This window comes from Aotus nancymaae, unplaced genomic scaffold (assembly GCF_030222135.1).
Source record: "Aotus nancymaae isolate 86718 unplaced genomic scaffold, 86718_ANA_hifiasm-v0.15.2.pri h1tg000183l, whole genome shotgun sequence".
Taxonomy (NCBI): Eukaryota; Metazoa; Chordata; class Mammalia; order Primates; family Aotidae; genus Aotus; species Aotus nancymaae.
The window spans coordinates 839,669-866,449 of NW_026988598.1; the positions used below are offsets into that span (position 1 = coordinate 839,669).

At 57.8% G+C, this 26,781-nt stretch overlaps 1 protein-coding gene across 5 annotated transcripts in view; it reads right to left on the bottom strand.

The window, feature by feature from the left end:
* LOC110568090 (ankyrin repeat domain-containing protein 62-like) overlaps positions 1–25,139 on the bottom strand; it is a 98,699-nt gene extending 73,560 nt beyond the window's left edge. For all 5 annotated transcript variants that reach the window (XR_010340905.1, XR_010340907.1, XR_010340906.1 and 2 more), the window contains exon 1: positions 24,998–25,139. Coding sequence is in view for 1 of the 5 variants with exons in the window: in XM_064371808.1 (XP_064227878.1) it covers positions 24,998–25,095 (98 nt within the window). In the remaining 4 variants the exon portion in view is untranslated. The remainder of the gene's footprint in view (positions 1–24,997) is intronic.
* Between the last annotated feature and the right edge of the window lie 1,642 nt (positions 25,140–26,781).

Below are 26,781 nucleotides of genomic sequence, written 5' to 3' on the forward strand. Positions count from 1 at the left end.
GATGCCCTGGACCCTGGCACCTGCCCCTGTCCAGATACCCAGGCACCCTGGTCCCTGCACCTGTCCAGAGACCCAGGCCCCTCGGCACCTACCCCTGTCCAGAGACCTAGGCCCCCCGGCACCTACCCCTGTCCAGACACCCAGCCCCGCCGGCACCTTCCCCTGTCCAGAGACCCAGGACACCGGCACCTACCCCTGTCCAAAGACCCAGGCCCCCGGGCACCTACTCCTGTCAAGAGACCTAGGTGCCCCGCCACCTGCCTCTGTCCAGAGGCCCTGGACCCCAGCACCTACCCAGGCACAATCTCCCCGGGACCTACCCCTGTCCAGAGACCCAGGCCACCCAGCAACTAGCCCTGTCCAGAAACCCTGGACCCCAGTACCTACCCCTGTCCACAGACCCAGGCCCCCCGGCACCTACCCCTGTCCAGAGACACAGGCCCCCGGCACTTACCCCATCCAGAGACCCAGGACCCCTTGTACCTATCCCTGTCCGGAGACCCAGGTCCTAGGCACCTACCCCTGTCCAGAGGCCCTGGACGCCGGCACGTATCACTGTCCAGAAACCCAGGCCCCCCGGCACCTACCCAGGCCCAGGCCCCCGGCACCTAACCTTGTCCAGAGACCCAGGCCCCTCGGCACCTGCCCTTGTCCAGAGGCCCTGGACCCTGGCAACTACCCAGGCCCAGGCCCCCCAGCACCTACCCCTGTCCAGAGACCCAGGACCCCGGCACCTACCCCTGTCCACAGACTCAGGACCCCCGGCACCTAGTCCTGTCCAGAGACCCAGGATCCCTGCACCTACCCCTGTCCACAGACCCAGGCCCCCTGGCACCTACCCCTGTCTAGAGACCCAGGCCCCCCGGCACCTACACCTGTCAAGAGACTCAGGCCCCCCGGCACCTACCCCTGTCCAGAGACCCAGTACACCATCACCTACCCCGTCCAGAGACCCAGGACCCCCACCACCTACCCCTGTCCAGAGACCCAGTACACCATCACCTACCCCGTCCAGAGACCCAGGACCCCTGGCACCTAACCCTGTCCAGAGACCCAAGCCCCCGGCGGCTACTCTGTCCAGAGGCCCTGGACCCCGGCACCGACCCCCGTCGAGAGACTCAGGCCCCCAGCACGTACCCCCGTTCAGAGGCCCAGGCCCTCGGCACCTGCCCCTTCCAGAGACCCGGGTCCCCCGGCACCTACCCCTGTCCAGAGACCCAGGCCCCCGGCGGCTACTCTGTCCAGAGGCCCTGGACACCGGCACCGACCCCCATCCAGAGACTCAGGCCCCCAGCATCTGCCCCTGTCCAGAGGCCCTGGACCCCGGCACGTACCCAGGCCCAGGCCCCCCAGCACCTACCCCTTTCTAGAGACCCAGGCCCCTCGGCCCCTACCCCTGTCCAAACACCCAGGCCCCCCGGCACCTGCCGCTTTCCAGAGGCCCTAGACCCTGGCACCTACCCCTGTCCAGAGACCCAGGGCCCTGGTACCTACCTTGTCCAGAGATCCAAGACCCCTGGCACCTAACCTTGTCCAGAGACCCAGGCCACCGGCACCTACCCCTGTCCAGAGGCCCTGGACCCCGGCACCTACCCAGGCCCAGGCCCCCAGCACCTACCCTCTCTAGAGACCCAGGCCCCTCGGCCCCTACCCCTGTCCACACACCCAGGCCCCCCGGCACCTGCCGCTTTCCAGAGGCCCTGGACCCCGGCACCTACCCCTGTCCAGAAACCCAGGCCACCTGGCACCTACCCCTGTTCAGAGACCCAGGCCCCCGTCAACTGCCCCTGTCCAAAGACCCAGGCCCCCCGGCACCTGTCCCTGTCCAGAGACCCAGGACTCCCGGCACCTAACCCTGTCCAGAGACCCAGGTCCCCAGCACCTACCCCGTCCAGAGTCTCTGGATACCGGCACTTACCCGCATTCCGAGACCCAAGCCCCCGGCACCTGCTCCTGCCCAGAGAACCAGGCCCCCTGGCAACTGCCCCTGTCCAGAGGCTGTGGACCCCGGCACCTGCCCCTGTCCAGAGGCCCTCAACCCTGCCACCTACCCAGGCCCAGGCCCCCCAGCACCGACCCCTGTCCAGAGACCCACGGGCCCCGGCACCTACTCCTGTCCAGAGACTCAGGCCCCCCGGAACCTACCCCTGTCCAGAGACCCAAGCCCCCGGCACCTACACTTTCCAGAGACCCATGACCCCGGCTCCTACCGCTGTCCAGAGTCTCAGGCCCCTGGCACCTACCACTGTTCAGAGGCTCTGGACCCCGGCACCTAGCAACGTTCAGAGACCCAGGCCCCCGGCATATGCCCATGTCCAGAGATCCAGGCCCCCAGGCACCTGCCTCTGTCCAGACGCCCTGAACCCCGGTACGTACCCAGGCCCAGGCCTCCCGGCACCTACTCCCATCCAGAGACCCAGGAACCCTATCACCTACGCCTGTCCAGAGACCCAGGCCCCTGGCACCTACCCTGTCCAGAGACACTGGACTCCAGCACCCACCCCTGTCCAGAGACCCAGGCCCCTCGGCTCCTACCCTTGTTCAGAGACCCAGGCCTCCCAGCACCTGCCCCTGTCGAGAGGCCCTGGACCCTAACACCTACACAGCCACAGGCCCCCCGGCACCTACCCCTGTCCAGAGACCCAGTACACCGTCACCTACCCCGTCCAGAGACCCAGGACCCCTGGCACCTAACCCTGTCCAGAGACCCAGGCCCCTGGCGGCTACTCTGTCCAGAGGCCCTGGACCCCGGCACTGACCCCCGTCCAGAGACTCAGGCCCCCAGCACCTACCCCCGTTCAGAGACCCAGGCCCTCGGCACCTGCCCCTTCCAGAGACCCAGTCCCCCCGCACCTACCCCTGTCCAGAGACCCAGGCCCCTGTCACCTACCTCTATCCTGAGATCCAAGCCCCCCGGCACCTGCCCCTGGCCAGAGACCCAGACCCCCCGCACCTATCCCTGTCCAGAGACCCAGGCCCCCGGCACCTTGCCCTGTACAGAGGCCCTGGATCCCGGCACCCACCCAGGCCCAGGCCTGGATAAATTGCAAAAATTTTCTCCCATTTTGTAGGCTACCTGTTCACTTTGATGATAATGTTTTGTGAAAAGTTAGCAAAATAGATAGATAGATCCCGAACAAAACTAATGAAGAAAAAAGAATCAAATAGACACACAAAAATGATAAAAGATGTATCACCACTGATCCCACAGAAATACAATTACCATCAGAGGATACTACAAACACCTCTACACAAATAAACCAGCAAATCTAGAAGAAATGGATAAATTCCTGGACACATACACCCTCCCAAGACTAAACCAGGAAGACATCGAATCCCTAAATAGACCAATAAGAACTTCTGAAATTGAGGCAGTAATGAATAGCCCACTAACCAAAAAAAGCCCAGGACCAGATGGATTCACAGCCAAATTCTACCAGAGGTACAAAGAAGAGCTGGTACCATCCCTTCTAAACTATTCCAAACAATAGAAAAAGAGGAACTCCTCCCTAACTCGTTTTATGAGGCCAGCATCATCCTGATTTTAAAACCTGGCAGAGAGACAACAAAAAATGAAAGTTTCAGGCCGATATTGCTGATGAACATTGATTTGAAAATCCTCAATAAAATACTGGCAAACCGAATCCAGCAGCACATCAAAAAGCTTATCCATTACAATCAAGTGGGCTTCATCTCTGGGATGCAAGGCTGGTTCAACACATGCAAATCAATAAACGTAATCCGTCACATAAACAGAACCAATGACCAAAAAAAAAAAAAAAAAACAACACCACATGATTATCTCAATAGATGCAGAAAAGGTCTTTGATAAAATTCAACACCCTTTCATGCTAAAAACTCTCAATAAACTAGGTGTTGACAGAACTATCTCAAAATAGTAAGAGCTATTAATGACAAACCCACAGCCAGTACCATAATGAATGGGCAAAAGCTGGAATCATTCCCTTTAAATCCAGCACAAGACAAGGATGCCGGCTTTCACCACTCCTATTCAACATAGTATTGGAAGTTCTGGCCAGAGAAATCAAGCAAAAAAAAGAAACAAAGTGTATTCAAACAGGAAGAGAGGACATCAAATTGTCTCTGTTTGCAGACAACATGAGTGTATATTTACAAAACCCCATCATCTCAGGCAAGCAGAGAGCCAAACCTTGAGTGAACTCCCATTCACAATTGTTACAAAGAAAATAAAATACCTAGGAATGCAACTTACAAGGGAAGTGAAGGACCTCTTCAAGGAGAACTACAAACCACCGCTCAAAGAAATAAGAGAGGACACAAACAAATGGAAAAACATTCCATGCTCCTGGGTAGAAAGAATCATTATCGTGAAAATGGCCATACTGCCCAAAGTGATTTATAAATTCAGTGCTATTCCCCTCAAGCTACCACTGATTTTCTTCACAAAACCAGAAACAACTACTTTAAATTTCATATGAAACCAAAAAAGAGCCCGGATAGCCAAGACAATCCTAAGTCAAAAGAACAAAGCTGGAGGGATCACACTACCTGACTTCAGACTGTTCTAAAGAGATACAGTAACCAAAACAGCATGGTTAGTTCACTGGTAGGAACTAAACATGTAGACCAAAGGAACAGAAGAGAGACCTCAGAAATAACACCACGCGTCCACAACCATCTGATCTTCCACAAACCTGTCAAAAACAAGCAATGGGGAAAGGGTTCCCAATTTAATAAATGGTGCTGGGAAAACTGGCTAGCCATATGCAGAAAACAGAAACTAGACCCATTCCTTACATCTTATACAAAAATTAAGATGGATTAAAGACTCAAACATAAAAACTAAAACTATAAACACTCTAGAAGAAAACCTAAGCAATCTCATCCAGGACATAGACAAGGGCAAAGACTTCATGACTAAAAGAGCAAAAGCCATTGCAACAAAAGCCAAAATTGATAAATGGGATCTAACGATCACCCAGTCTCTGCCCCTGTCCAGAGACCCAAACCCTCGGCACCAGCACCTGTCGAGAGGCCCAGGACCCCCGGCACCTACCCAGTCCCAGGCCCTCCGGCACCTACCTCTGTCCAGAGACCCAGGTCCCCAGCACCTACCCTGTCCAGTGGCCCTGGACCCCGGCACCTACCCCAGCCAGAGACCCAGGCCTCCTGGCACCTACCCCCGTTCAGAATCCCAGGCCCCCGGCACCTGCCCCTGTCCAGAGACCCAGCCCCTGGCACCTACCCCTGTCCAGAGACCCCGGTCCCCGGCACCTGTCCGTGTCCAGGACCCAGCCCCCTGCACCTACACCTGTCCAGAGGCCCTGAACCCTGGCACCTACCCAGGCCCAGGCCCCCCGGCACCTAACCCCATCCAGAGACCCAGGACTCCTGGCACCTACCCCTGTCCGGAGATCCAGGCCCCCCGGCACCTATCCTCCTTCAGAAACCCAGGCCCTCGGCACCTGCCCCTCCCGGAGACCCAGGTCCCCCGGCACCTACCCTTGTCCAGAGACCAAAGCCCCCGGCACCTACCTCTCTGCAGAGACCCAGGCCCCTACGCACCTGACCCTGTCCACAGTCCCAGGCCCCCGGCACCTGCCGCTATCTAGAGACCCAGGCCCCCCGGCACCTCCCCCTGTCCAGAGACACAGGCTCCCCGGGACCTGCCCCTGTCCAGAGACCCAGGAGCCCCGGCACCTGTCCCTGTCCAGAGACCCAGGGCCCCTGGCACCTAACCCTGTCCAGAGGCCCTGGACTACGGCATCTCCCCAGGCCCAGGCCCAGGCCCCCCGGCACCTACCCTGTCCAGAGACCCAGGCCCCCGGCACCTACCCCTGTCCAGAGGCTCTGCATCCCGGCTCCTACTGCCGTTCATAGACCCAGGCCCCCAGCACATGGCCATGTCCAGAGATCCAGGTCCCCAGGCACCTGCCCCTGTCCAGACGCCCTGGACCCAGGCCCCTACCCAGGCCAACGCCCTCAGGCACCTACCCTCTTCCAGAGACCCAGGACCACTGGCACCTATGCCTGCCCAGAGACCCAGGCCCCCGTCACCTACCCTGTCCAGAGGCCCTGGACCCCAGCACCTACCCCTGTCCAGAGACCCAGGCCCCCCGGCACCTACCCCTGTCCAGAGACCCAGGCCCCCCGGCACCTACCCCTATGCAGAGACCCAGGCCTTCCAGCACCTGCCCCTGTCCAGAGTCTCTGGACCACAGCAAATACCCAGGCCCAGGGCCCCCGGTGCATAGCCCTATCCAGAGGCCCTGGACCCCGGCACCTACCCCTGTCCAGAGACCCAGGCCCCCCGGCACCTACCCCTGTCAAGAGACACAGGCGCCCCCGCATCTGCCTCTTTCAATAGACCCAAGCCCCCCGGCACCTGCCTCTGTCCAGAAGCCCTGGACCCTGGCACGTGCCTGTGTCCATAGACACAAGCCCCCCGGCACCTAACCCTTTCCAGAGACCCAGGCTCCCCGGCATCTAGCCTGTCCAGAGACCCAGGCCCCCCGGCACCTACCCCTGTCCACAGACCTAGGCCCCCGGCTCCTATCCTGTCCAGAGATCCAGGACCCGGGCACCTACCCCGTCCAGAGGCCCTGGACACTGGCACTTACCCCCATTCCGAGACCCAACCCCCGGCACCTGCCCCGTCCAGAGACCCAGGCCCCCCGGCCACTGCCCCTGGCCAGAGGCCGTGGAACCCGGCACCTGCCCCTGTCCAGAGGCCCTGGACCCTGTCATCTACCCAGGCCCAGGCCCCCCAGCACTGACCCCTGTCCAGAGACCCACGGGCCCCGGCACCTACCACTGTCCAGAGACGCAGGCCCCCTGGCACCTACCCCTGTCCAGAGACCCAAGTCCCCCGGCACCTACCCTTTCCAGAGACCCAGGACTCCGGCATCTACTGCTGTCCAGAGACTCAGGCCCCTGGCACCTACCCCTGTTCAGAGGGTCTGGACCCCGGCACCTACCAACGTTCAGAGACCCAGGCCCACGGCATATGCCCATGTCCAGAGGTCCAGGCCCCCAGGCACCTGCCTCTGTCCAGACGCCCTGAACCCCGGTACGTACCCAGGCCCAGGCCTCCCAGCACCTACCCCCATCCAGAGACCCAGGACCCCTGGCACCTACGCCTGTCCAGAGACCCAGGCCCCCGGCACCTACCCTATCCAGAGACACTGGACCCCAGCACCCACCCCTGTCTAGAGACCCAGGCCCCCGGCACCTATCCCTGTCCAGAGACACAAGCCTCCCAGCACCTGCCCCTGTCAAGAGGCCCTGGACCCTAGCACCTACCTAGGCCCAGGGCCCCAGCACCTACACCTGTCCAGAGACCCAGGGCCCCCGGCACCCAGCCCTGTCCAGAGGCCCTGGACCCCGGCACCTACCCTTGTCCAGAGACCCATGCCCTGCGGCACCTACCCCTGTCCAGAGACCCAGGCCCCCGGCACCTACCCCTGTCCAGAGACTCAGGACCCCGGCACCTACACCTGTCCAGAGACCCACGCCCCCGGCAGCTACCCCAGTCCAAAGTCCCAGGCCCCCCGGCACCTACTCCTGTCCAGAGACCCAGGCCCTCGGCACCAGTCCGTGTCCAGAGTCCCAGGTCCCCCTGCACCTACCCCTGTCCAGAGGCCCTTGACCCTGTCATCTACCCAGGCCCAGGCCCCCCAGCACTGACCCCTGTCCAGAGACCCACGGGCCCCGGCACCTACCACTGTCCAGAGACGCAGGCCCCCTGGCACCTACCCCTGTCCAGAGACCCAAGTCCCCGGCACCTACACTTTCCAGAGACCCAGGACTCCGGCATCTACTGCTGTCCAGAGACTCAGGCCCCTGGCACCTACCCCTGTTCAGAGGGTCTGGACCCCGGCACCTACCAACGTTCAGAGACTCAGGCCCACGGCATATGCCCATGTCCAGAGGTCCAGGCCCCCAGGCACCTGCCTCTGTCCAGACGCCCTGAACCCCGGTACGTACCCAGGCCCAGGCCTCCCAGCACCTACCCCCATCCAGAGACCCAGGACCCCTGGCACCTACGCCTGTCCAGAGACCCAGGCCCCCGGCACCTACCCTATCCAGAGACACTGGACCCCAGCACCCACCCCTGTCTAGAGACCCAGGCCCCCGGCACCTATCCCTGTCCAGAGACGCAAGCCTCCCAGCACCTGCCCCTGTCAAGAGGCCCTGGACCCTAGCACCTACCTAGGCCCAGGGCCCCAGCACCTACACCTGTCCAGAGACCCAGGGCCCCCGGCACTCAGCCCTGTCCAGAGGCCCTGGACCCCGGCACCTACCCTTGTCCAGAGACCCATGCCCTGCGGCACCTACCCCTGTCCAGAGACCCAGGCCCCCGGCACCGACCCCTGTCCAGAGACTCAGGACCCCGGTACCTACACCTGTCCAGAGACCCACGCCCCCGGCAGCTACCCCAGTCCAAAGTCCCAGGCCCCCCGGCACCTACTCCTGTCCAGAGACCCAGGCCCTCGGCACCAGTCCGTGTCCAGAGTCCCAGGTCCCCCTGCACCTACCCCTGTCCAGAGGCCCTTGACCCTGGCACCTACCCAGGCCCAGGCCCCCCGGCACCTACCCCCATCCAGAGACCCAGGACCCCTGGCACCTAACCCTGTCCAGAGACCCAGGCCTCCGGCACCTACCTTGTCCAGAGGATCTGGACTCCGGCACCTACCCCTGTCCGGAGACCCAGGCACCCCGGCACCTATCCCCCTTCAGACACCCAGGCCCCCAGCACCCGCCCCTCCCGGAGACCCAGGTCCCCTGGCATCTACCTCTGTCCAGAGACCAAGGCCCCGCGGCACCTGCCACTGACCAGAGGCCCTGGATCCCGGCACCTACCCAGGTCCAGGCCCCCAGCACCTACCCCTGTCCAGAGACCCAGGCCCCCCGGAACCAACCCCTGTCCAGAGAGCCAGGCCCCCGGCACGTACCCCTGTCCAGAGACACAGGCCCCCCGGCACCTACCCTTGTCCAGAGACCCAGGCCCCCGGCACCTGCCCCTGTCCAGAGTCCCAGGACCCCTTACCTACCCCCGTCCAGAGACCCAGGTTCCCCAACACCTATCCCTGTAGAGAGGCCCAGGTCCCTCAACACCTACCCTTGTCCAGAACCCGACACCTACCCCTGTCCAGAGACTGAGGCCCCCGCGGCACCTACCCCTGTCCAGAGACCCAGGACTCCTGGCACCTACCCCTTTCCAGACACCCAGGCCCCCGGTACCTACCCCTGACTAGAGGCCCTGGACCCTGGAATCTATCCCTGTCCAGAAACACAGGCTCCCCGGAACCTACCCCTGTCCATAGACCCAGGCCCCCTGCACCTACCCCTGTCCAGAGACCCAGGCCACCCGGCACCTACCCCTGTCCAGAGACTCAGGCCCCACGGCACCTACCCCTGTCCAGAGACCCAGGTCCCCGGCACCTACCCCTTCCACAGACCCAGGAGCCCTGGCACCTACCCCTGTCCAGAGACCCAGGCCCCCAGTACCTACACCGTCCAGATGCACTGGACCCCCGCACTTACCACTATCCAGAGACCCAGGGCCCCCGGCACCTACCCCTGTCCAGAGAACCAGGCCCACCGGCACCTACCCCTCTCCAGAGACCTAAGCCCCCCCCGGCACCTACCCCTGACCAGAGACCCAGGGATCTGGCACCTACCCCTGTCCAGAGACCCAGGCTCCCCGGCATCTACCCCTGTCTAGAGACCCAGGACCCCAGCACCTACGCCTGTCCAGAGACTCAGGATCCCTGGCACCTACCCCTGTCAAGAGACCCAAGCCCCGGCACCTGCCCCTGTCCAGAGACGCAGGCTCCCTGGCACCTGCCGCTGTCCAGAGGCCGTGGACCCCGGCACCTGGCCCTGTCCAGAGACCTAGGCCCCCGGTCCCTGCACCTGTCCAGAGACCCAGGCCCCTCGGCACCTACCCCTGTCCAGACACCCAGCCCCGCAGGCACCTTCCCCTGTCCAGAGACCCAGGCCCCCGGCACCTACCCCTGTGTAGAGACCCAGGCCCCACAGAACCTACCCCTGTCCAGAGACCCAGGCCCCTGGCACCTGCCCCTCTCCAGAGACCTAAACGCCCGGCACGTGCCCCTGTTCAGAGGCCCTGGACCCCGGCACCTACCCAGGCCCAGGCCCCTCGGCACCTGACCCTGTCCAGGGACCCAAACCCCCGGCACCTGCCTCTGTCCAGAGGCCCAGGACCCCGCACCAACCCCTGTCCAGAGACCAGGGTCACCCAACACCTATCCCTGTCCAGAGACCGAGGTCCCCCAACACCTACCCCTGTCCAGCACCCCGCATCTACCCCTCTCCAGAGACCCAGGCCCCCAGGCACCTACACGTGTCCAGAGACCCAGGCCCCCCGGCACCTACCCGTCCAGAGACCCAGCCCCCGGCACCTACCCTTTCCAGAGATCCAGGACCCCGGCACCTACCCCTGTCCAGAGTCCCTGGACCCCGGCAGCTAACCCCGTTCAGAGACCCAGGCCCCCGACAGCTGCCCCTGTCCAGACACCCTGGACCCCGGCAATTACCCAGGCCGAGGCCCCCTGGCACCTACCCCATCCAGAGACCCAGAACCCCTGGCACCTACACCTGTCCAGACACCCAGAACCCTGGCACCTACCCCTGTCCAGAGGCCATAGACCCCGGCACCTATCCCTGTCCAGAGACCCAGGCCCCCCGGCACCTACCCGTCCAGAGACTCAGCCCCTGGCACCTACCCTTTCCAGAGACCCAGGACCCCGGCACCTACCCCTGTCCAGAGTCCCTGGACCCCGGCAGCTAACCCCGTTCAGAGACCCAGGCCCCCGACAGCTGCCCCTGTCCAGACACCCTGGACCCCGGCAATTACCCAGGCCGAGGCCCCCTGGCACCTACCCCATCCAGAGACCCAGGACCCCTGGCACCTACACCTGTCCAGACACCCAGGACCCTGGCACCTACCCCTGTCCAGAGGCCATAGACCCCGGCACCTATCCCTGTCCAGAGACCCAGGCACCCTGGCACCTACCCCCATTCAGAGACCCAGGCCTTCAGCACCTGCCCCTGTCCAGAGACCCAGGCCCCCGGCACCTGCCACTGTCCAGAGACCCTGGACCCCGGCACCTACCCAGGTCCAGGCCCCCCGGAACCTACCCCTGTCCAGAGACCCAAGTCCCCGGCACCTACCCTTTCCAGAGACCCAGGACTCCAGCATCTACTGCTGTCCAGAGACTCAGGCCCCTGGCACCTACCCCTGTTCAGAGGGTCTGGACCCCGGCACCTACCAATGTTCAGAGACCCAGGCCCACGGCATATGCCCATGTCCAGAGGTCCAGGCCCCCAGGCACCTGCCTCTGTCCAGACGCCCTGAACCCCGGTACGTACCCAGGCCCAGGCCTCCCAGCACCTACCCCCATCCAGAGACCCAGGACCCCTGGCACCTACCCCTGTCCAGAGACCCAGGTGCCCCAGCACCCACCCCTGTCAAGAGACCCAGGCCCCCCGGCACCTGCCCCTGTGAAGAGACCCAGGATCCCCGGCAACTACCCCGTCCAGAGGCCCTTGACCCCGGCACCTGCCCCTGTCCAGAGACCCAGGCCCCTCAGCACCTGCCTCTGTCCAGAGGCCCTGGACCCCACCACCTCCCCAGGCCCAGGCACCTCGGCACCGACCCCTGTCCAGAGACCCAGGCGCCCCGGCACGTACCCCTGTCCAGAGACCCAGGCCCCGGGCACCTACCCTGTCCAGAGACTCAGGACACCGGCACCTACCGCTGTCCAGAGACCCAGGACCCCGGCACCTACCCCTGTTTACAGGCTCTATACCCGGGCACCTACCAACGTTCAGAGACCCAGGCCCCCGGCACATGGCCATGTGAACAGGTCCAGGCCCCTAGGCACCTGCCTCTGTCCAGATGCCCTGGACCCGGCACCTACCCAGGCCCAGGCTCCGCGGCACCTACCCCTGTTCAGAGACCCAGGACCCCTGGCACCTACACCGGTCCAGAGACCGAGACAACCGGCACCTACCCTGTCCCGAGACACTGGACCCCAGCACCTACCCCTATCCAGAGACCCAGGCCCCCCGGCACCTATCCCTGTCCAGAGACCCAGGCCTCCCGGGACCTGCCCCTGTCGAGAGGCCCTGGACCCTAGGACGTACCCAGGCACTGGCCCCCCGGCACCTACCTCTGTGCAGAGATCCAGAGCCCCAGGCACCTAGCCCTGTCCAGAGGCCCTGGACGCCGGTACCTACGCCTGTCCAGAGAGTCAGGACCCCCAGCACCTACACCTGTCCAGAGACCAAGGCCTCCCAGCACCTACAGCGGTCCAGAGACCCGGGCCCAAGGAACCTACAACTGTCCAGAGACCCAGGCCCCCGGCACCTAGCCTGTCCAGAGGCCCTGGACCCCAGCATCCACCCCCGTTCAGACCCAGGCCCCTGGCACCTGCCCCTGTCCAGAGACCTAGGCCCCCCGGCACCTACCCCTGTCCAGACATCCAGCCCCCCCAGCACCTACCCCTGTCCGGAGACCCAGGCCCCTGGCACCTGCCCCTCTCCAGAGACCTAAACCCCCGGCACCTCTCCCTGATCAGAGGCCCTGGACCCCGGCACCTACCCAGGCCCAGGCCCCTCGGCACCTGTCCCTGTCCAGGGACCCAAACCCCCGGCACCTGCCTCTGTCCAGAGGCCCAGGACCCCGCACCTACCCCTGTCCAGAGACCAGGGTCCCCCAAAACCTACCCCTGTCCAGCACCCCGCACCTACCCCTCTCCAGAGACCCAGGCCCCCAGGCACCTACCCCTGTCCAGAGACCCAGGCCCTCCGGCACCTACCCCTGTCCAGAGACCCAGCCCCCGGCACCTACCCTTTCCAGAGACCCAGGACACCGGCGCCTACTGCTGTCCAGAGACCCAGGTCCCCGGCACCTACCCCTGTCCAGAGTCCCTGGACCCCGGCAGCTACCCCCGTTCAGAGACCCAGGCCCCCGACAGCTGCCCCTGTCCAGACACCCTGGACCCCGGCAATTACACAGGCCGAGGCCCCCCGGCACCTACCTCGTCCAGAGACCCAGGACCCCTGGCACCTACACCTGTCCAGACACCCAGGCCCCTGGCACCTACCCCTGTCCAGAGGCCATGGACCCCAGCGCCTATCCCTGTCCAGAGACCCAGGCACCCTGGCACCTACCCCCGTTCAGAGATCCAGGCCTCCGGCACCTGCCCCTGTCCAGAGACCCAGGCCCCCGGCACCGGCCCCTGTCCAGAGACCATGGACCCTGGCACCTACCCAGGCCCAAGCCCCCCGGCACCTACCCCCGTTCAGAGACCCAGGACCCCAGGCACCTACACCTGTCCAGAGACGCAGGTCTCCCGGCACCTGCCCCTGTCGAGAGGCCCTGGACCCTAGCACCTACCCAGGCACAGGTCCCCCGGCATCTACCTCTGTCCAGAGATCCAGGACCCCAGGCACCTAGCCCTGTCCAGAGGCCCTGGATGCCGGCACCTACCCCTGTCCAGAGACCCAGGCCCCCCGGCACCTACCCCTGTCCAGAGACCAAGGCCCCCCGGCACCTACCCCTGTCCAGAGACCAAGGCCCCCCGGCACCTACACCTGTCCAGAAACCCATGCCCCCGGTGCCTAGCCCTGTCGAGACACCCAAGCCCCCCGGCACCTGCTCCTGTCCAGAGGCCCTGGACCCCGGCACCTACCCAGGCCCAGGCCCCCCCGCACCTACCCCTGACCAGAGACCCAGGCCCCCCCGCACCTACCCCTGTCCAGAGGCCCTGGACCCTGGCAGCTACCCCCGTTCAGAGACCCAGGCCCTTGACAACTGCCCCTGTCCAGACACCCTGGACCCTGGCAATTACCCAGGCCCAGGCCCCCCGGCACCTACCTCGTCCAGAGACCCAGGACCCCTGGCACCTACACCTGTCCAGAGGCCATGGACCCCGGAACCTATCCCTGTCGAGAGACCCAGGCCCCCGGCACCTGCCCCTGTCCAGAGACCCAGGCCCCCGGCACCTACCCCATCCAGAGGCCCAGGAACCCTGGCACCTACCCCTGTCCAGAAACCCAGGCCCCCGGGACCTACCCTGTACAGAGGCCCTGGACCCCAGCAGCTACCCCCGTTCAGAGACCCAGGCCCTTGGCACCTGGCCCTGTCCACAGATCCAGGCCCCCTGGCACCTCACCCTGTCCAGACACCCTGGACCCCGGCACCTACCCTGGCCCAGGCCCCCCGGCACCTACACCCGTCCAGAGATCCAGGACCCTTGACACCTACGCCTGTTCAGAGACCCAGGCCCCCGGCACCTACCCTGTCCAGAGGCCCTGGACCCCGGCACCAACACCTGTCCAGAGACCCAGGCTCCCTGGCACCTACCCCTGTCCAGAGACCCAGGGCCCCCAGCACCTAGCTCTGTGCAGAGGCCCTGGACCCCGGCACCTACCCCTGTCCAGAGACCTAGGCCATCCGGCACCTACCGCTGTCCAGAGACCCAGGCGCCCCTGCATTTGCACCTGTCAAGAGACCCATGCCCCCCGGCACCTGCCTCTGTCCAGAGGCCCTGGATCACGGCACCTGCCCATTTCCAGAGATCCAGGCCCCCAGTACCTACCCCTATCCAGAGACCCAGGCCCCCCGGCAACTACCCCTGTCCGGAGACCCAGGCCTCCCGGCACCTATCCTCCTTCAGAGACCCAGGCCCCCGGCACCTGCCCCTCCCGGAGACCCAGGTCCCCCGGCACCTACCCCTGTCCAGAGGCCCTGGACCCCGGCACCTACCCAGGCCTAGGCCCCCCAGCACCTACCCCTTTCTAGAGACCCAGGCCCAAGGCACCTACATCTGTCCAGAGACATAGGCGCCCCCGCATCTGCCCCTGTCAAGAGACCCATGCCCCCGGCACTTGAACATGTCCAGATGCCGTGGACTCCGGCACCTGCACCTGTCCAGAGACCCAGGCCCCCGGCACCTAGCCTGTCCAGAGGCCCTGGACCCCAGCATCCACCCCCGTTCAGACCCAGCCCCCTGGCACCTGCCCCTGTCCAGAGACCCAGGCCCCCCGGCACCTGCCCCTGTCCAGAGACCCAGGCCCCCCGGCACCTGCCCCTGTACAGAGGTCCTGGACCCTGGCACCTACGCAAGCCCAGTCCCCCCGGCACCTACCCCCGTCCAGAGGCCCAGGCCCCCTGGCACCTACCCCTGTCCAGAGACCCAGGACCTCGGCACATACCCCGGAGACCCAGGCCCCCGGCACCTAGCCTGTCCAGAGACCTAGGCCCCCCGGCACCTACCCCTGTCCAGACATCCAGCGCTCCCGGCACCTTCCCCTGTCCAGAGACCCAGGCCCCCGGCACCTACCCCTGTGTAGAGACCCAGGCCCCCCAGCACCTACCCCTGTCCGGAGACCCAGGCCCATGGCACCTGCCCCTCTCCAGAGACCTAAACCCCCGGCACCTGTCCCTGTTCAGAGTCCTGGACCCCGGCACCTATCCAGGCCCAGGCCCCCCGGCACCTACCCCTGTCCGGAGACCCAGGCCCCCCGGCACCTATCCTCCTTCAGAGACCCAGTCCCCTCGGCCCCTACCCCTGTCCAAACACCCAGGCCCCCCGGCACCTGCCGCTGTCCAGAGGCCCTGGACCCCAGCACCTACCCCTGTCCAGAGACCCAGGCCCCCGGCACCTATACTTTACAGAGACCCAGGCCCCCGGCACCTACCCTGTCCAGAGACACTGGACCCCAGCACCCACCCCTGTCCAGAGACCCAGGCCCCTGGCACCTATACCTGTCCAGAGACCCAAGCCTCCCGGCACCTGCCCGTGTCGAGAGGCCCTGGACCCTAGCACCTACCTAGGCCCAGGGCCCTGGCACCTACACCTGTCCAGAGACTGAGGGCCCCCGGTACCCAGCCCTGTACAGAGGCCCTGGACCCCGGCACCTACCCCTGTCCAGAGACTCAGGAGCCCGGCACCTACACCTGTCCAGAGACCCAGCCCCCGGCACCTACCCCTGTGCAACGACCCGGGCCCCCGGCACCTGTCCGTGTCCATAGACCCATGTCCCCCCGGCACCTACCCCCGTCCAGAGACCCAGGACCCCTGGCACCTAACCCTGTCCAGAGACCCAGGCCCCCAACACCTACCCTGTCCAGAGGATATGGACTCCGGCACCTACCTCTGTCCGGAGACCCAGGCTCCCTGGCACCTATTCCCCTTCAGAGACCCAGGCCCCCCGGCACCTACCCCTGTCCAGAGACCCAGACGTCCGGCACCTACCCTGTCCAGAGACCAAGGCCCCCCGGCACCTACCTCTGGCAGAGACCCAGGCCCCTATGCACCTACCCCTGTCCACAGTCCCAGGCCCCCGGCACCTGCCGCTATCTAGAGACCCAGGCCTCCTGGCACCTCCCCCTGTCCAGAGACCCAGGACCCCGGCACCTATCGCTGTCCAGAGACCCAGGCCCCCGGCACCTACCCCTGTCCAGAGGCTCTGGATCCTGGCACCTACCGCCGTTCATAGACCCAGGCCCCCGGCCGGGTAATTTTTTGTATTTTCAGTAGAGATGGGGTTTCACCATGTTAGGCAGGCTGGTCTCAAACTCCTGACCTCTGGTGATCCTCCTTCGTTGGCCTCCCAAAGTGCTGGGATTACAGGTTTGAGGACCATGCCCAGTCTATTGGCAGTATTTTAAACATTTTCTTACTGATACATAAAATAATGCGGCATCCCATAATTCACAGTGCCTTACACTGAGATATGGTATATAGAAGAGGCAGCTCTACTCATATGATTGGTATCGAAATACATTTTCATTCTTATAAGTACCACAGAAAAAGAGGGCTGAAATGAAAATAACAACACATTTTTAAAACAAAGTAATTCTTACTTTTTCAGAAAACTTAGAGCCAAAGAAAACTCAGGATTCAAATGAATAGGAATATCTATTTTGTTAATACTTAGATTTATAGAATGTATTGAATCAAGTAATTCCAAAAATTAATAGTAGTGTTTAACACTGTTGGTATTTAAACTTCTGTGAGCTAAATTTAAATTCTCAGAAGGGTATTTAAAGGTTATCTTTTACAAATATTTCCTAGCTTCAGAAATACTTTCATTTGAAAAAAGGGAATAAAAGCTTCAATTGAGATTTAACCCTAATAGTCCAATTTTAAATCTCTCAGCTTGCTCAGGCTGGGCAGGTAAGTGAAACTTTTAAGGATGGAAGGGGGTCCTGAAAGATGGAAGAATGTGTCTGTTACATGAAAGGTATTTGGCTTACGTTGAAGAAATAAATGGAGTGAAAGAATGAATACACAGAGCTGAGGAGTTCATTATTATTGTTTGCATATATGTAATAAACCTTTATATAATAAAAATTATATATACAATAAAATGTATGCAGAAAAACCTACAAGCACACATAATAATGTCCCCTTTACAAGGAATGGCTCCAAGATGGCCGATTAGGAGCAGCTCAGGATTGCAGCTTCCAGGGAAAGCATGGAGAGTGAGTGGATGCTGCATTTCCAGATGGATTTTTATTGCCCACAGACCAGGAGATTCCCAAGCAGAGGAGCCCCATGAGTCACCAGCACGGCTGTTTTGGCTGGTGCTGTGGTTCTCCGCACAAAATACATGGGTCTGGGCACCATTTTAGCTGGTGATTGGAGCTCCTGGGAGATAGAGTCACCCATTCAACTGATAAAAAAGGGGGCTGAAACAGGGAGCCAGGCCAGGAGATTCCTGGGCAAAAAAGTGCCATGAATCTCAGAGTGGCTGTTTCAGCCGGCGCAGTGGGTAACTGCACGGGAAATCACACAGATCCCGGAGCCTTTTCAACAGGCGACTGGAACACCTGCGAGACAGAGTCACACATTCAACTGAAAAACAAAGAAAGAAAAAAAAGGGCTCTGAGGCAGGGAGCCAGGTGATCAGGCTCAGCTGGTCCCACCCCCAAGAAAAAACAGCAATCTGAAACACTCTGGACTGAGAATTTCACAGCAAGCACAGCTGAACCTGGGATGGCCCAACTCAGTTGGGGAGGGGCGTCCGCCATTACCGAGGCAGTCCACCACTATGGAGGTAGTCCGCCATTGCCGAGGCAGCCCACGATTACAGAGAGAGTTCGCCATTATAGAGGTGGCCAAACATTGACAAGGCAGTTCTAACTATACCCGTATAAACAGGACTGCAGGGAAGTTCACATGGCAGCTGGGCGGAGCCCACAGCAGCTCAGTGAAACCTCTGCAGCAGACAGTGACTAGGCTGCCTCCTCACTGGGCAGGCCAGCCCTGAAAAAAGGCAGCAGCACAACAGAAACTCATAAATAAAGCCCTAACTCCCTGGGACAGAGCACCTGGGGAAGAAAAAAGGGGGTTTATGAGTTCTGCTGCAGCAGACTTAAACGTACCTGCCCAGCAGCTCTGAATGAACAATGGAGCTCACAGATCAGCACTTGAGCTCCGATAAAGGAGAGACTGTCTCCTCAAGCAACTCCCTGACCCCCGTATATCCAAAGAGTCACCTCATAAAGGAGAGCTCAGACTGACATCTGGTGGGTATCCTTCTGGGACAAAGATAGCAGAAGAAGAAAGTGGCAGCAACCCTTACTGTTCTGCAGCTGCTGCAGGTGATCCCCAGGCAAGCAGGGCCTGGAGTGGACCTCAGCAGTCCTACAGCAGAGGGGCCAGACTGTTAGAAGGCAAACTAAGAAACAGAAAGAAATAATTTCGTCATCAACAAACTGGATGTCCACTCAGAGACCCAATCTGAAAGTCAACAACTACAAAGATGACAGGTGGATAAATCGAGAAAGATGGGACGAAACCAGTGCAAAAAGGATGAAAACACACAAAACCAGAACGCCTCTCCTCCTACAAGGGATCATGACTCCTCACCAGCAAGGGAACAAGGCTGGATGGAGAATGAGTGTGATGAATTGACAGACTCAGGCTTCAGAAGGTGGGTAATAAGAAACTTCTGTGAGCTAAAAGAACATGTTCTAACCCAATGCAAAGAAACTAAGAACCTTGAAAAAAGATTTGATGAAATCCTAACGAGAATAAACAACTTAGAGAGGAATACAAGTGAATTGATGGAGCTGAAACACACAACACGAGAACTTGGTGAAGCATACATAAGTTTCAACAGCCGAATTGACTAAGCAGAAGAAAGGATATCAGAGGTCAAAGATCAACTCAATGAAATAAAAGGAGAAGGGAAGATTAGAGAAAAAAGGATAAAAAGGAATGAACAAAGTCAACAAGAAATATGGGACTATGTGAAAAGACCTAATATATATTTGATAGGTGTACCTGAATATGATGGAAAGAATGAGTCCAAGCTGGAAAATACTCTTCAGGATATTATCCAGGAAAACTTCCCCAACCTAGCAAGGCAGGCCAATATTCAAGTCCAGGAAATACAGAGAACACCACAAAGATATTCCTCAAGAAGAGCAACCCCAAGGCACATAATTGCCAGATTCACCAGGGTTGAAATGAAGGAAAAAAATGCTAAGGGCAGCCAGAGAGAAAGGTCGGGTCACCCACAAAGGGAAGCCCATCAGACTCACAGCACATCTCTCAGCAGAAACCCTACAAGCCAGAAGAGAGTGGAGGCCAATATTCAACATCCTTAAAGAAAAGAACTTTCAACCTACAATATCATATCCGGCCAAACTAAGCTTCATAAGTGAAGGAAAAATAAAATCCTTTACGAACAAGCAAGTACTCAGAGATTTCATCACCACCAGGTCTGCTTTACAAGAGCTCCTGAAAGAGGCACTATACATAGAAAGGAACAACCAGTACCAGCCACTCCAGAAACATACCAAATCGTAAAGGGCATCAACACAATGAAGAAACTACATCAACTAATGGGCAAAACAGCCAGCTAGCCTCAAAAGGGAAGGATCAAATTCACACATAACTATATTAACCCTAAATGTAAATGGGCTAAATGCCCCAATCAAAAGATACAGACTGGCAAATTGGATAAAAAGCCAAAACTCATCAGTGTGCTGTATCCAGGAAACCCATCTTACATGCAAGGATACACAAAGACTCAAAAGAAAGGGATGGAGGAAGATTTACCAAGCAAATGGAGAGCAAAAAAAAAGGAGGAGATGCAATTCTCATCTCTGATAAAATAGACTTTAAACCAACAAAGATCAAAAGAGACAAAGAAGGACATTACATAATGGTAAAAGAATCAATGAAACAAGAAGAGCTAATGATCCTAAATATATATGCACCTAATACAGGAGCACCCAGATACATAAGGCAAGTTCTTAATGACTTACAAAGAGACTTAGACTCCCACACAATAATAGCGGGAGACTTTAACACCCCATTGTCAATATTAGATCAACGAGACAGAAAATTAACAAGGATATCCAGGACTTGCACTCAGATCTGGACCAAGCAAACCTAATAGACATTTACAGAACTCTCCACCCCAAATTCACAGAATATACATTCTTCTCAGCACCACATCACACCTACCCTAAAATTGACCACATAATTGGAAGTAAATCACACCTCAGCAAATGCAAAAGAATGGAAATCAAAACAGTCTCTCAGACTACGGTGCAATCAAGTTAGAACTCAGAACTGAGAAACGAACTCAGAACTGCACAGCTTCATGAAAACTGAACAACTGGCTCTTAAATGTTGACTGGATAAACAATGAAATGAAGGCAGAAATAAAGATGTTCTTTGAAACCAAAGAGAACGAAGACACAACATACCAGAATCTCTGGGACACATTGAAAGCAGTGTCTAGAGGAAAATATATAGCAATAAATGCCCACATGACAAGCAAAGAAAGATAAAAAATCAACACCCTATCATCAAAATTGAAAGAGCTAGAGGAGCAAGATCAAAAAAAACTCAAAACCTAGCAGAAGACAAGAAATAACTAAGATCAGAGCAGAACTGAAGGAGATAGAGACACAAAAAAAACCTTCAAAAAATCAATAAATCCAGGAGCTGATTTTTTGAAAAGATCAACAAAATAGACCACTAGCCAGATAACAAAAAAGAAGAGAGGCCGGGCGTGGTGGCTCAAGCCTGTAATCCCAGCACTTTGGGAGGCCAAGGCGAGTGGATCACAAGGTCAAGAGATCGAGACCATCCTGGTCAACATGGTGAAACCCCATCTCTACTAACACAAAAAATTAGCTGGGCACGGTGGCGCGTGCCTGTAATCCCAGCTACTCAGGAGGCTGAGGCAGGAGAATTGCCTGAACCCAGGAGGCGGAGGTTGCGGTGAGCCGAGATCGCGCCATTGCACTCCAGCCTGGGTAACGAGCGAAACTCCGTCGCAAAAAAAAAAAAAAAAAAAAAAAAAAAAAAAAGAAGAGAATAATCAAATAGATGCAATAAAAAACGATAAAAGGGATATCACCACAGATTCCACAGAAATACAAACCATCATCAGAGATTATTACAAACAACTCTATGCAAATAAACTAGTAAACCTGGAAGAAATGGATAAATTCCTGGACACTTGCATCCTCCCAAGCCTAAACCAGGAAGAAGTCGAAACCCTGAATAGACCAATAACAAGGTCTGAAGTTGAGGCAGCAACTAATAGCCTACCAACCAAAAAAAAGCCCAGGTCCAAATGGGTTCACAGCCGAATTCTACAAGACATACAAAGAGGAGCTGGTACCACTCCTTATGAAACTATTCCAAACAATCCAAAAAGAGGGAATCCTTCCCAAATCATTTTATAAGACCAACATCATCCTGATACCAAAACCTGGCAGAGACTCAACAAGAAAAGAAAACTTCAGGCCAATATCCATGATGAACATAGATGCAAAAATCTTCAATAAAATACTGGCAAACTGACTGCAACAGCACATCCAAAAGCTTATCCACCATGATCAAGTAGGCTTCATCCCAGGGACGCAAGGCCGGTTCAACATACACAAGTCTATAGACGTAATTCACCACATAAACAGAACCAAAGACAAAAACCACATGATTATATCAATAGATGCAGAGAAGGCATTTGACAAAATGCAACAGCCCTTTATGCTAAAAACCCTCAATAAACTAGGTATTGATGGAACGTATCTCAAAATAATAAAAGCTACTTACGACAAACCAACGGCCAATATCATACTGAATGGGCAAAAACTGGAAGCATTCCCTTTGAAATCTGGCACTAGTTAAGGATGCCCTCTCTCACCACTCCTATTCAATACAGTATTGGAAGTTCTAGCCAGAGCAATCAGGCAAGAAAAAGAAATAAAGTGTATTCAAATAGGATAGGAGGAAGTCAAATTGTCTCTATTTGCAGATGACATGATTGTATGTCTAGAAGACCCCATCATCTCACCCCAAAATCTCCTGAAACTGATAAGCAACTTCAGCAAGGTCTCAGGATACAAAATCAATGTGCAAAAATCACAAGCATTCCTATACACCAATAACAGACTCAAAGAGAGCCAAGTCAAGAACGAACTGTCATTCACAATTGCTACAAAGAGAATAAAATATCTAGGAATACAACAAAGGATGTAAAGGACCTCTTCCAGGAGAACTACAAACCACTGCTCAAGGAAATAAGAGAGGACACAAACAGATGGAGAAACATTCCATGTTCATGGTTAGGAAGAATCAATATCGTGGAAATGGCCATACTGCCCAAAGTAATTTACAGATTCCATGCTACCCCCATCAAGCTACCAATGACCTTCTTCACAGAACTGGAAAAAACCACCTTAAACTTCATATGGAACCGAAAGAGAGCCCGCATAGCCAAGTCAATTCTCAGCAAAAAAAAAAAAAAAAAAAAAAAAAGGCAGGAGGCATCACACTACCGGACTTCAAACTTTACTACAAGGCTACAGTAATCAAAACAGCATGGTACTGGTACCAAAACAGAGATATAGACGAATGGAACAGAACAGAGGCCTCTGAGGCAACACCACACATTTACAACCATCCAATCTTTGAGAAACCTGACAAAAACAAGCAATGGGAAAAGGAGTCCCTGTTTAATAAATGGTGTTGGGAAAACTGGCTAGCCATGTGCAGAAAGCAGAAACTGGACCCCTTCCTGACGCTTTATACTAAAATTAACTCCAGATGGATTAAAGACTTAAACATAAGACCCAACACCATAAAAACTCTACAAGAAAACCTAGGCAAACCATTCAGGACATAGGTGTAAGCAAGGACTTCATGACCAAAACACCAAAATCATTGGCAACAAAAGCCAAAATAGACACATGGGACCTAATCAAACTCCACAGCTTCTGCATAGCAAAAGAAACAGTCATTAGAGTGAACTGGCAACCAACAGAAAGGGAAAAAATTTTTGCGATCTACCCATCTGATAAAGGGCTGATATCCAGAATCTACAAAGAACTAAAACAGATTTACAAGAAAAAAACAAACAAGCCCACTCAAAAGTGGGCAAAGGATATGAACAGACACTTTACAAAAGAAGACATATATGAGGCCAACATATGAAAAAATGCTCATCATCACTGGTCATTAGAGAAATGCAAATCAAAACTACACTGAGATACCATCTCACGCCAGTTAGAATGGTGATCATTAAAAAATCTGGAGACAACAGATGCTGGAGAGGATGTGGAGAAATAGGAACACTTTTACACTGTTGGTGGGAGTGTAAATTAGTTCAACCATTGTGGAATACAGTGTGGCGATTCCTCAAGGACCTAGACATAGAAATTCCATTTGATCCAGCAATCCCATTACTGGGTATATATCCAAAGGATTATAAATCATTCTACTATAAGGACACATGCACACGAATGTTCAATGCAGCACAGTTTACAATAGCAAAGACCTGGAACCAACCCAAATGCCCATCGATGATAGACTGGACAGGGAAAATGTGGCACATATACACCATGGAATACTATGCAGCCATCAAAAACGATGAGTTTGTGTCCTTTGTAGGGACATGGATGAACCTTGAAACCATCAGTCTCAGCAAACTGACACAAGAACAGAAAATCAAACACTGCATGTTCTCACTCATAGGTGGGTATTAAACAATGAGAACACATGGACACATGAAGGGGAGCATCACCCACTGGGGTCTGACAGGGGGAAATGGGGGAGGGACAGCGGGGGGTGGGGAGTTAGGGAGAGATAGCATGGGAAGCAATGCCAGATAAAGGTGATGGGGAGGAAGGCGGCACATCACACTGCCATGTGTGTACCTATGCAACAATCTTGCACATTCTTCACATGTACCCCAAAACCTAAAATGCAATAAAAAAAGAACATAAAAACAGAAAAATAAAGTGATGTATATACTTAATTTTGTTAAATCACTTTAAAATGGTTTATAAAGTGCTCTATAAGGGGAATGATGAGTAGATCAGAAACCAGCTAAGCGTTGTTTTTGTTTTGCTGCTGAGAAAGATGGCTTGGGTGCTCCAGCCCCATGGCAAAGTTTCCACATCCCAAGTGCTACTGAACCTGCCAAGGGTAGAGAGCCCAGTGCCCTTTATGACAGCACTCACCTCACCCCCACCTTGCATTCCACCCACATTCTACCCAACTCTATCCCTCACCAGTGCCCCCACTCCATCCAACCCTATCCCATTCAACCCCCCACACCACTCCACACCCCATCCAAGCTTCACTCCACTCCACTCCTGACCAGTCCCCATCACATCCAATGCCCTCACCCACCCTCCACCACAGTTCCTCATCCCATTCAACCCTTACTCCACTCCACTCCCCACCAGTCCGTCACCAACGCTACACTCACCATAGTCCCCCACATCCAACGCCACCCAACTCCACTTCCTACCACAGTCCCTCACCCAACTCTACCCCCACCACAGTCCCCCCATCGCCCACCCAACTCCACCCCCAGCCTGACTTCCACCCCACCCATGCCTTCACCCGCACCATATCTCCTCTACCCCAAAACCAGGAATGGGGGCTTCTCCCCTCTCCCCAGGCCTCCCTTAGCAGCCCCCGACCCCGGCCATTACCTCTTCTTCTTGTCTCCGTCGTTTATCTCATTGACCTGGAGTAAGAGGATCTGGTCCACCTTGTTGACATCACCTGCGATGGCAGCTCTGTGGATCATGCCTAGATCCTTCGGCCGGATGCGGGTACCGGGTGTTCGAGAAACCATCGCCATCCTTGTGATGATTCTTCCTCCATCTAGCCACGTGTCTCCTCCAGGCCCTCAGGAACCACTCCCCGACCCTCATCCTGAAACCAAAGATCGCCCAGGCTAAGGGACTGGCTTCAAGATAATTCAATTCCTACTGGCTTTCCGCCGCTCTGGACCAAAGCACCCGGAGGTAATCAGCTCCAGCCACAACCGCCGCCAGGGACACTCGAGTCTCCAGCCTCTGAAAGCAGCGTCTAGCCGAGCAGAGCCGGTAGGCACCAGCGCGCGCATGCGCCCGTTAACAGCCAGCCGGCTGGCGCATGCGCGCGCTGACAGCCAACGACGGAGAGAACCCCCTCCCCCCGCACCGTACCCCTACCCGCACCGCGGAGAAAGGGCTCTGAGCCCCGCTCTTGCGGGCGCCGCCTGGAGGCCGGGAAGGCCCTCGGGCGAGTAAGCAGGCTCCCTGGAGTGCGATGCTGCCATGCTCCAGGTTTCCACTGACTGCTCTGCTGGTGCCGGGGGGGCCTGGGTCTCTGGACAGGGTAGGTGCCGGGGGGCCTGGGTGTCTGGACAGGGGTAGGTGCTGGGGGGCCTGAGTCTCTGGACAGGGGTAGGTGCCGGGGCGCCTGGGTCTCTGGACAGGGTAGGTGCCGGGGGGCCTGGGTCTCTGGACAGGGGTAGGTGCCGGGGGGCCGCCTGAGTCTCTGGTCAGGGCTAGGTGCCGGGGCGCCTGGGTCTCTGGATAGGGGTAGGTGCCGGGGTGCCTGGGTCTCTGGACAGGGGTAGGTGCCGGGGGGCCTGGGTCTCTGGAGAGCGGTAGGTGCCGGGGGCCCTAGATCTCTTGTCAGGGGTAGGTGCCGGGGGGCCTTGGTCTCTGGACAGGGGTAGGTGCCAGGGTCCAGGGTCTCTGGACAGGGGTAGGTGCCGGCTGGCCTGGGTCTCAGAACAGGGGTAGGTGCTGGGGTCCGGGGCCTCTGGACAGGGCTAGGTGCCGGGGGCCCTGGGTCTCTGGACAGGGGTAGGTGCCCGGGAGCCTGGGTCTCTGGACAGGGGTTGGTGCCGGGGGCCTCGGTCTCTGGACAGGCGTAGGTGTGAAGGGTCCTGGGTCTCTGGACGCGGGTAGGTGCTGGGGGGCCTGGGCCTGGGTAGGTGGCGGGGTCCAGGGTGTCTGGACAGGGTGAGGTGCCGGGGGGCCTGGATCTCTGGACAGGGCCAGGTGCCGGGGGCATGGGTCTCTGAACGGGGGTAGCTGATGGGGTCCAGGGCCTCTGGACAGGGTAGGTCCCGGGGGCCTGGGTTTTTGGACAGGGGTAGGTACCAGGGGTCCTGGGCCTCTGGATGGGGTAGGTCACGGGGGCCGGGGTCTCTGGACAGGGGTAGGTGCCCGGGGGCCTGGATCTCTGGACAATGGTAAGTGCCTGGGGGCCTGGGCCTCTGGACAGGGGTAGGTGCCGGGGGACCTAGGTCTCTGGACAGGGGTAGGTGCCGAGGGGCCTGGGTCTCTGGACAGGTGCAGGGACTGGGGGGCCTGGGTATCTGGACAGGGGCAGGTGCCGGGGTCCAGGGCATTTGAACATGTTCAGGTGCCGGGGGCATGGGTCCCTTGACAGGGGCAAATGCTGGGGCGCCTATGTCTCTGGACAGAGGTAGGTG